The sequence below is a fragment of the Pavona decussata genome, unplaced genomic scaffold, assembly GCF_977016875.1.
Source record: "Pavona decussata unplaced genomic scaffold, jaPavDecu1.1 SCAFFOLD_381, whole genome shotgun sequence".
Lineage (NCBI taxonomy): Eukaryota > Metazoa > Cnidaria > Anthozoa > Scleractinia > Agariciidae > Pavona > Pavona decussata.
Genome location: NW_028145755.1, coordinates 467306 through 478380, shown reverse-complemented (window position 1 = coordinate 478380; position 11075 = coordinate 467306). Strand labels below are relative to the sequence as shown.

At 38.9% G+C, this 11075-nt stretch overlaps 1 protein-coding gene across 2 annotated transcripts in view; it reads right to left on the bottom strand.

Moving 5' to 3' along the window:
- Positions 1-840: 840 nt before the first annotated feature.
- Positions 841-11075, bottom strand: part of LOC146451936 (cohesin subunit SA-2-like) — a 35216-nt gene continuing 24981 nt past the window's right edge. The window contains exons 32-42 of one of the 2 annotated variants that reach the window (XM_085098237.1): positions 10634-10764; positions 8967-9140; positions 8320-8402; positions 7504-7656; positions 6923-7035; positions 6037-6081; positions 5308-5725; positions 4567-4674; positions 3486-3573; positions 3092-3172; positions 841-1721 (exon numbers count right to left, since the gene is read on the bottom strand). In XM_085098237.1, the coding sequence (XP_084954363.1) occupies positions 1704-1721; positions 3092-3172; positions 3486-3573; positions 4567-4674; positions 5308-5725; positions 6037-6081; positions 6923-7035; positions 7504-7656; positions 8320-8402; positions 8967-9140; positions 10634-10764 (1412 nt within the window). In that variant the 3' untranslated portion in view covers positions 841-1703. The remainder of the gene's footprint in view (positions 1722-3091; positions 3173-3485; positions 3574-4566; positions 4675-5307; positions 5726-6036; positions 6082-6922; positions 7036-7503; positions 7657-8319; positions 8403-8966; positions 9141-10633; positions 10765-11075) is intronic. The other variant, XM_085098238.1, reaches the window with a different exon arrangement.

Below are 11075 nucleotides of genomic sequence, written 5' to 3'. Positions count from 1 at the left end.
CTTTGTATGCAGGGACAAAAACATTTCATGACCAGCTGAGGTAATAGTACTTTCATGACTGCCTGACCTGGCACTAAAAAATTCATGGTTGGGTATTGCAGTGGTTTCTAATAGGCCATTTTAAAGTTGTGCGTTTAGTGACCTGGCCTTGGATTGGAAGCGAGTCTGGGGGTGACCTTGTTTTGATACAGACCTCACTTTTTTCATATGTAAATGCAAACTAGTTAGCATAAGAACAACATGATCTACATATGAAAAGCTGTGAGGTTTGTACCAAAACAAGGTCACCCCCAGCCTCGCTTCCAATCCAAGGCCAAGTCACTAAGCACACAACTGTAAAATGGCCTATTGACTGTTGAAAGTGACTTGGTAACTAGATAAAGTAAATAAATGAGAATTTCAGTGGCTTCCACAGAGTGCCTCTTTCATCCAGTTTTCTTGTTGAATTGGTATTTTGGAATGTTGTTTTTTTGTGGAAGGAGGAAAACCAGAGTACCTGGAGGAAAAACCAATGGAGCAGGGACAAGAATTAACAGCAAATTTGACCCACATGTGGCATCAACGCCGGGAATAGAACCCGGGCCACATTGGTAGGAGGTGAGTGCTCTCTCACCAATTGCTTTGGTTTTGCTTTAAGGCTTGTTTCCATATGATCGTGGATCGCAGATCGCAGATCGTAATAAGTTCTGCGATCGTCTGCGATCATATGGAAACCAGCCTTTAGATAGAACATGGTTCTATCTTCTGCGATCGTCTGCGATCACGATCGCAGAAGTAGTTTCCATATGATCGCAGACGATCGCAGACCTTATTGCGATCTGCGATCATATGGAAACCAGCCTTTACTTCGCTCTGTGATTGATTAGCAAAACTAGCACCATTTTTTTTAATCAATGAGAAAACAAAACCAGTCATGACGTGCTTGAATGCCTTTTTCCACAATGGCAACTGTTGCATATGCAATGCTTTGCTGTCTGATTGGTTCATTGCGCTGTTTGGGTCTGTTGTGATTGGCTAGAGTAATTACCTTAAATTTGGTTTAGAGCACTCAATTGAAAACTGCTCTACTTGGTTAAAGGCCACTTTACTCGTAAAGATTTGTTGGCCCCGACAGTGTTGGAGTGCATATCTTGCTTGCAATTTCGATTGACATCTGATGGTAGTTTCTTTGAGATTGTCAGCCCAACTTGATAAAAATGTATTGCACTGCAACAGATTTTCTGATTTGGGGCTGATTATCATTTCCCAATTTGCCATTAAAATACAGGCACAATTCATGCTCTGATACGGTCAGGCCTACAAGTCAGGCTGACAAATCGTAGTGAGTAAACCAGTTAAACTGTGTTAACTGCTTTAAAGTTCTCTCAGATCTTGAGAGAACATAAAAATGAGAACTGTTAAAAGCCAATCTTTGTAAAATAATGCTTTAATAATGGTTTAAATACTGAGCTAAAACCTAAAACTTCTGAAGAATGTTCAGTCAAACGTAAGAAGCAACATCGTTTTTGTGGGGATGAAATGAAACTAGCTATTGTAGCAATGTCCATTGCAAACTATTTTCAGTTTATCAGTGAAAATACTGTCTGTTACAATGTTGGTACATAAAAGAGTTAAAAGGTGCTAAAACTGTACAGATACAACTTTTTCTTAGAACTATTTATAAATTCAGTGTCTCTGTTAAGCAGAAATTTTGAATGGCAGCCTCAAGGAGTGTCATCTCCCTGCAATGCAAAAAGAAACCTGACATCCGTAAAAGAGGGACAACAGAAAAGGAAAGTTCAAATGTATGCAGAGTACTCTCATTACCTGGGGCCTAAGCACCCGATGAGCTTAAAAGAAACCTGCATTCACTTGACTGTATGTCTATTGTTTTACCACATTTGCAATTGAAGACCCGAGAGCTTAAAGGGAGGGGTTCACATTTCAGTGCATGTGCATGAATCTGAATGCTTTTTTCTCTTTCTTATCAATTCTATGGCCTTAAAAATCCCACGCACACGTACTTCAGTAATCACATTCTATAATTAGTCCAAGGAAAATGACTGATGACCAAAATTTACAGAGACTGCTTGTGGATTGTACTCATATTGTCGATATTGAATTATGCGTTGGCCCGTAGGATTTATTCCATGGTTGATGTGTTTACAGTTATTTGCATGCGAAATAACGCAATCATATGAAAAAAATTACCACCCGAGTTACCTATTCCCTTCTGAATGGTTCATAAACAACAAATTAAGTTAAACAGACTTGGGTCATAGCGAGCAAAGGCGAAAAAGTGTTTTGATTCATGGACATGCGCAGAACCGTGAACCCCTCCCTTTAACTGCCTTATGTCAAATTTTAGGTTGATTTTTCGTTTCGCTCAAAAGCGCCTGAATTTTTGCACATGTCTTCAATGTAATCAAAGAACATTGCTTTGTGTTTTTTCGTTTAAGTAGTTTTTCTCAAAGTCTAAGCATTAACCAACAAACAGCGATGTTCTCTGGCTAAACTGCAGGCCACATGCAAATATTCAGGCACTTTTGAGCGACATGAAAAATTGGCCTTAAATCAATGTAAGGTAGTTATACTCGCAGCTCTTCAATTATTTGGGAAATGTCTTTAAGATATTATTCTGTTGGAGGAGCCATTGTCTTTGACTGGAGTAAAACTCGAAGCATGATGAATGCTCCCAAAAGGCCATTTCCAAGTCGCTGTGAACCTCATTATGAGGCTGAGTGCAAAGCTTTCCATATGAAAATTAGTTTTGTGTGCATATGAATGAAAACAAATTTTCTCAATGAGGTTGGAGGAACCTTGGAAATGGCCAATTTTATGAAGTTAAACCACTTCAAAGAATTTCCGCCACTTCTATGTGTGGTTGGTGTTCCTGTGCTGCAACTCTCCTCTAATAGTGTTGCCACTCTATGTATGCTGAGCTGATGAATTCCTCAAATGAGACAAATTACTCACCTCCATGATAAACATAGCAAATATTAAAGTTCCTTAACAAAACGATTTAAGTAACGCGCCGTGGAATAGCAACAGCTACTTGCAGGTTAGTGTAACAAATACAATGATAGTATTAAATACAATCAATTGTTCTTACTGTGTCTTTCTCCTCTTGTGAGTCACCATAGAAAGCTTCAGGCAGTTCCCTCTTTTCCCGTCTCACTCGAATAGGAGTCTTCTGGAGGTTTGAATAAATACAATTATGACTACAAGTATGACTAGTCAAGCGTCAAATGCAACTTCACAGGTGAGTTCCCGCCCCTCCACCAAACATTAAGAAACTACTTTTAGAGATTACAACAACTCTTGGACAATTTTGTGACAACACTTGACCCCTTGTTAAAAATTAAGCAAGCAACTGTATTAGTTTACTAATTTCAGATGAGGGTTCCCCCCCCGGGAGGTAGGTCAGAATGAATGTTTTTCTTCTATCTGTGGTGTCAAACTGTAACATTGTTTTCACTCTCAGCCATATTAAAAAATTGTGTTACCTTTTTCTCCATGTCTGCATCCTCTTCGCTCTCATATTCCTCAATCTCTTCCTCATCGTCATCCTCAATATCCTCCAGACTTGTACGCCTACACACATTTGATAAAATTAGAAATTTCATGCTACTTAGATTATCCTATTAAAACCAAGCCCTGTATTTTCTTTTCATCAATATTGATGATTTTGATTTCAATTGAATTAATTAAATTTGGACTTACAATCTCTGAAACATCAAGGAAAATTGACTCCCCTTTGCATGGGATTTTATAACCGGTCATGTTGTTACTGATCACATCATGCCAAACAGAAGTTTTAACCTTGCTCCATATTTTGAAAAGGGAGTCAAACTTTGCATTTTACGCCGCCTACAGTTAAGGGTAAAGCAACAAACTATATTATTTAGGTCTAAGCACTTCTCTATACCATTTAGCACTGATTATATAAACGGTTAGCTTTCAGTCGTTGTTATGACAGACATTTGATAGTATAGGACTTCTATGGATTCGACATTCGGAGTTCTGCAAAATACGCCTGCCATCATGATCAAACTTTTGTTGTTGGGAGATGACAGGAGCCACCAGAGCACAATAGACCCTTCTCCAAAATGGCGGCAGAAAATTCAAATAAGTTAAAAAAAACGTATACCAGCACTAGAAAGAGCACTTTTACTTTAGTAACCCTGCAAGGTTTGAGCATATCAGGTGTAATATCAGCTGAGAAAATGTAAGTTGAAAAATGAAAAATTTACAGACGTTTGTATGACTGGGGGTATGACGTACAAATGTCTGTAAATTTGTCACATTTCATCTGACATTTCCTAAGCTGATATAACACCTAATATGCTGAAACTTTGCAGGGTTACTAAAGTAAAGGTGCTCTTTCCAGTGCTGGTATCATTCAGTTCAATTTTAACTCATTCAAATCTGTTGCCGCCAGTTTGGAGAAGGGTCTATTCTGCAATGTGCTTTCCCATGTAACCAGCTACCTAGCCTGCTCAACAGGGATAATCAGGGAGGGGGAGTGAGAAAAAGTGAGGAAGAAAGAGGCGACTGGAGAGGCTACACAGGCTACCAGCTACCTACCCAATGCCTGAAGTGTCCTTCTTAGTACTGTAGCTAATCCGTGCCTTTTTGCTGGGCTGTTCACCTTTTTGACTTGACAACCAAGACCTTTGCGAAGATGCAGGAAGGCTGAGTGATAGTGAGAAGATAAAATGAGTCATTCTACTTAAATCACAAATGCTGTGAGAGTTTTTGGCCTAATAGGATTGCGAGTTAAAACTCGTGTCAAATCCCACTCTCGTTTGGCCTGTGTGGTAGGCACTAGAAAGGAGTAGGACAGACTGAGGGGCATTGGGTGAGAGTACGGAAAGCACTTTGAGTGTGCACATGATTTCCCTTGTCCCTTTCCCTTTTGAGCACCTGTCAGGCAGGCTTACTCTTATTTGCACCAAGATAAACAGATACCAGCTTTTAATTGCTAAATATTATATTTGCCATTTTTGTTCTATCAGTATTGATATATTGATTGTCATTGCTCAAGGTAGTGGCTGGGAATAGTGACAGGTTGGGCTGGGCTATGAAACTCCTCCCTGTAAAGTATTAACAGCGCATACACAAACAGGAAAAAAAAAGATTGTATTCAAGAAAACACTTAAAATTGGGGACTACAAAAATGATGTTGCCTTGAAAACAGAAATCCCATGAAATTGAAAATAACATGGAATGTCACACCATGTCTTGTTTTTCTGTAGCAGTGCACTCATTTTACAGGGAATTCTGCAATTAAGTAAGGCAATAAGAATTATTCTTTCAACTCATTACCTTTCAAAATCCTGATCCTCATCATCCTCTTCCTCCACTCCTTTCTTATCCCCTTCTTCATCAGACTGGGACGACTCCTCGCGCTTCCTCTTCTGTTGCTCCCGTTCCTTTGTCTCTGCACTTTCCTCTTCCCCCGTCTTACTTTCTTCCTGTTTACCTTTCTTGACAGAGGAAAGCGGTGTCTGTTCCTCTTGTGTCCATTCCCCCGATCCTGAGGAAATCTCATCGTCATCATCATTAGCCTGCTCTTGCTCAACAGGTTTAACTGGTTTTGCTGTGAGCTCAGTTTGCTGAGATGTTGTCTTGGTTGATTTTGGTGGCCTTCCTCTTGGCATCTTTGGCTTTTGTTGTTTGGATTTTTTCCCTTGTGCTGAACGCGCTTGCTTTGTCAGCCATTCTCCTTCTCTACTGTCATCACCTTTGAATAGTACAATATGCAAAACAACAATTACTCATCACAATGCCATTGTTAAGCTGATTATACAATTAGTGTTCTATGCGTTTAAAGTAGTGCCCGCTAAATTTGTATAATAAGGAAATCTAGACCAAAGACCTCTTTCTGACAGGTAGTGTTCAGTCTCCATCTAGGAGCTGGCGGCTAATAGTGGAAGCTCCTAGATGTCTCAGGCACCCAACCTCCACTTAGCGATGAAGTTGTTAAAACAATGTTAAAATGCATTATGGAAATCTGCAAACAGATTGACACTGAAAATGCTCAGTAAAGTGTACCTTCCATTGGAAGTTTTCTCTTTGCTCTGGTTCCTTTCTGTTGACCTACAGTTCAATGACAACAAAACATTACCATGGTGAGGAAAAGGGTGTGACAGAATGTAAGGATGGGGTGGGGTGGGGGAGAGGGTGTCAGAGGGGTGGACTATGAGGGTAACTTGCATAACAAAACACTGTGATAGGCACACTTGAGGGGGAAGTATCACGCAAATTTGCTGTCATTTCAAAACCCAAAAATGTTTGTCTGTCAAGTAAGAACAAGGAACTAATTGTCAAGTTTGTTATAAATTATCACCCCAGTGCAATAAATGTCGATTAGTGCCTCTGGCCTAAAAATATTAGGCTAATGTTTTTTTCAAGTTCGCGCATTTTTGTTTCCAAAATGCACTAGAACATATCCCGAGTTGTTCCTTTCAAGAATTGAGTTGATTTCTTTCCTCTCGTCATTCTAGAATTATTTGCCAGCTGATTGAAGGTCTTATTTCACCATTTTTAAGAAAAGATACCAAAAAACCCCATGATACTTCCCCTTAAATTCTTTAAGCACCAATAGTGACCAGCAGCTAATTTCTCCTTACAAAGTCCCTACTTGATCAAACACACAGCCAGGTCACGAGAATAAACAAGATGATCATCAAAGTTGTGTGTTTTGATATCTAAAGAAATTCTCCCAACTAGTGCCATACGAAATACAGAGAAAACAGTGAGGATATTACACATGTTGATAATGGGGCATAAAAGATCAAGGGTGAGGAGACAACGGATCATGTGATTGCCATTATAATTTCTCACGTGACAAAATAATGTGAGCTACATAGGTTTATAGGCATTCAATTCTTTACTGTATTTTGTTCCATTTGTTGTTCATACATGTATATATATGTACCTTCTTCCTCTTCATCTTGTCTAGCCAGACCATTTCTGTAAGTAATCAATGGACTCCACTGACCTCCCTTTTTGTGAACCATTTCTTTGGCATTATCATCAAGAAATGGCAAACTGTAAGCAGAAAAATAAACAAATCAACTATACTGCTTAACCTCCATGGCACAAGTCCTCACCTTAAATCAAGCTATGGATTAAAAGCTCCCAGTGATCTGGACCTGGACATTTTTCAATGTAAACTTCATCATTGCAAGTCTTGTTTGTCACATTGCTATACTTCCATCAAAATCATAGCCCCGCTGTTCACTACACTATATACTTTATTACACACCACACACAACCCTTAACTTAGTTGGTAGAGCAATGGTTGATCAAATCTGGAGGTCATGCATTCAATCCCTGCCAAGGTCACCAAAGGCCTTGTACCTTACTCAATAAAGCGACGGTCGATCAAATCCAGGGGTTTGTGGATCTGATTCCGCCGTGGTCAAAGATTTTGTGTCACATGCGGTTTTACTAGGGCTAACTCTTAAATTGGAAATTCATACGTTAATTCTCTGATCCACCATTAGCAGTACTTACACTCCAGTTGCACTAGTCTTATCATGGGCTATAAGCTTGAAAGTAAATTCATTCAACACTTCTAGGAACTGCAGATTGGTTGGTGGCTCGTCGTCATCCTTCTCCTTTTGCACAGATGTGTCGTCACTCCTCAAACTGTACTTAATTCCTTCTCTGTAAAATAAAACAAGCTGTTGTAAAATGAAACATCAAACCATGCAACAAATCACCATCATCGTCATTGTCAATGTCATCACCATCACCTTCAATCATCCCAACCAGGACACAAGGCGGCAACTAATTTCTCAAAGGTTTGGTTTTATCAACGAAATTGACAAGGTGATTTGGCCACTGTATAGAGATTTGAGTGCTGATGTTTGAAGCATTAGTCTTTCATCAGAACGATCTGCTCTCACAAAACTCTCATCTGCCCTTCCTGATTCACTTTTACAAAGGGCTAAGGCTCAAAACGCCAGCACTCGAATTGCTTTACAGATGCCAAATCACCTTATCAATGCAGCACCACAGTTTCTTAAGAAACAAAATGCAAAACAAAATGCTAAGTGTCATTGAGGATAGTTGATCTTCAATGCTGTTAAACCAGTTGGTCTGCAATGTGTGAAAATAGGAATAAATAATAATAATAATAATAATAATAACAATAATAATAATAATAATAACAATAATAATAATAATAATAATAAAAATAATAATAACAACAATAACAGCATTGACGCAGGGAGTCTACATGTATGTAGGTAGTTTTCTGTGGTGCCCTGCAAATAATAACAACAAAGATCATACCAATCAGATTATGAGAATTACATTTTAACTAACCGGTGCAACGTAACAACACATTCCCGAGCTTGAGGTTTCACAATATCGACTCCTAGAGAGAGCGCAAACCTATGAGCGAGTTCCTAAAGAAAACAAAAAGAATGTTAAATTCCAAAATAGCAAAGCCATCACTCTAATTATGGAAAAGATGTATAAAGACAATGTAGCCTGTTCAATTAACGATCATTAAACTTGTGGAGGCACGGTGGTGTAGTGGTTAGCGCATTGGACTTTTGATCAAACGGTCAGAGGATCTGAGGGTCGTTGGTTCGAGGCCAGGTTGGTCTCTTCATTGCTGTGTTGTTTCCTCAGACAAGAAACTTTGCTCCACATTGTCTCTCTTCACCCAGGTGTATAAATGGATACCGGCGACATACTGCTGGGGGTAGCCTTGTGATAGACTAGCATCCCATCCAGGGGGGAGTAGCAATACTTCTGGTTGCTTCATGCTACAGAAACCAGGCTAAGCTCTGGCCATGTGGGCCACTTAGGCTCTTGTGCGACTTTACCCTAAACTTGGGGTTACCAACAAACAACTCCAGCTAGCAGTCAGGGCAGGACTTGAACCAGGGACCCCCTGAATTGCAAGTCCAGTGCACTAACTTCTCAACCATGCTGCCTCCTTATAATTCAGTAAACTAACAAACCTTGATTGCTGCAAACTCCTTTGAGCCGCTGTCAATATCACCCTCACTGTCATCCATCAGTTTCTCAAACTCCTGTTGTAGACTCAACAGCAATACCCTGGCAAAGGCTTTAGTGTGGATTTCACGACATTTTCCCATGGTGTGGCGGATTATATCACCAAAGTTACTGTATGCCTAGACAAAGACAGCAGGAGTCTTGTTAAGATGTGTAAAAGGAGGTAACAAAATTGCAACAGCTGGTGATAGCAGACGGGAAGCATAGAATAGAATAGAATAGAATAGAATAGACTGTTTATTCACAAATACATCGCAGTCATTAGACTGAATTGCATATTTTACAGGGAAATATAAAAATAGGTAAATGTTAAAAATAATAACAATGATATGTACATGATACATGGTACATGATACATGGTGGAAACCAAACATGGCAGAGCTTGAAGTCAGCATTGTTTTTGACAAAAAAAAAAGCTCAAATGTGGACAACCCCTCTTGTCAATGTCTCCCAGGGATTGATAGGAGTGAGATGGACGGGGGTAGAATAGAAACTAAACAAGGCAAAGCTTGAAGTAAGTGTTGAATGTTTTTGAGGAAAGAAAATGCTCAAAACACAAGCAATTTCTTCACAGGTGATGGACTTTCAATGCGATATTGTCAGATGGATGTTTTAACAATATCTATGGAAAGGAAATTCCCCAAAACAAGGACAAGGTTTTTCAAAATACAATGAACTTAAAAGCAGTTTCAATAATTTTGGAAACATTTTTAAGTGATAGCCGGTAACATTTACGTTACTAGACATTTAAAAAAAAGGTTACTGGCACCGGCTCCTAACAAGAACGTTGGGACAGTTTATTGTCGAGCAAGTTACCAACATAATTTACTTATCTCTTGTTTGGTAGAAGCTTACTTACTAAGCCTAGAATAAAATTTTTGCAGTAGTGTTTGGAGGATTAATTCTTCTGAGATTTACAAAAAACCGTCATATTAACTTTTCTGAAAGGAATTTAATGTTGAAGTTCAGAAGTTCCAAAGCCTTACATTTAGTTTTAAAACAAGAACAACAACTGTGTTATACAAGGTACCAAACTGTAACACTGTATAAAAGCTCAACAGGTAACAGTGAAACTCTGAACTTGGTTACTGTAACATTTAAATTGTGGTTAACAGCTGTAGATTTTTAAGAAACTTATTTGCTGGAAGCAAGTTTTTGGGAGGGGTATCTAAATTTTTGGCATTTTGCTAGTGTTAAACTTACTAAAAGTAAAGAACCTAAACCACGCTCAGTTTGATGAGATCACCAGAATAAATAAATTCCTTGACTTTCCCCTAACTATTTGCTGACCACAAACCAATTTTCACTGACTACCAAAAACAAAATTGGCAATGAAGCCAAAGTCAACTCCCTTGAAGATAATCCTTGCCTTTGCTGACAAGGAATCTCTTTTCCAAACCTTGTGGCTTGCCAAAATAAAAATTTCTTGACTTAACATCGACTTTGGGTAAGGATGTAGAATTTCCCTGACATGTGAAAAATTCCCTGACTTTTCCCTGACAATAAACAAAAAAATAATATGTTTTTCCCTGATTGTAGCAGCCCTGTATGAAAACTGAAATAAAGAAGGGCAAAAAAGAGGCAATACCATTAGCAAGAAATGCTCTCAAACCTTGATGAGATAAGAAAACACAGGTGCAACCAGTTTCATGTCAATCATATTGTAAGCGATGAGTTTACAGAAGCCGGCTAGAGCGGTCCTCTTTTTACTGAGCTCCAAAGCACTGGCGTCAGTTTGATCTTCTGTAAACACAAGTAAATAACTACAGTATTATCACAGTGTGATAGCTTCTATGGACTAAACCTGTCAGCAACATTATTTTACATAAATTTGCACACATTTGCATAAAAATCTTTTCACTATGTTTTTAGCTCTGAGTGTGGATTTTGCACAGATCTTAAAATAATTTGATAACATCAAAATGGTTACGTTGCTAGACTTGTAAATCCATGTGTCACAGGTTTAAGTCCAGTGCTGACAGCCATGTGCAAATCACCAAAGGAAGCTCCACCAAGAAAACCAGAGGAAACTTCTTTGGTGCTGGTCGAAAAGA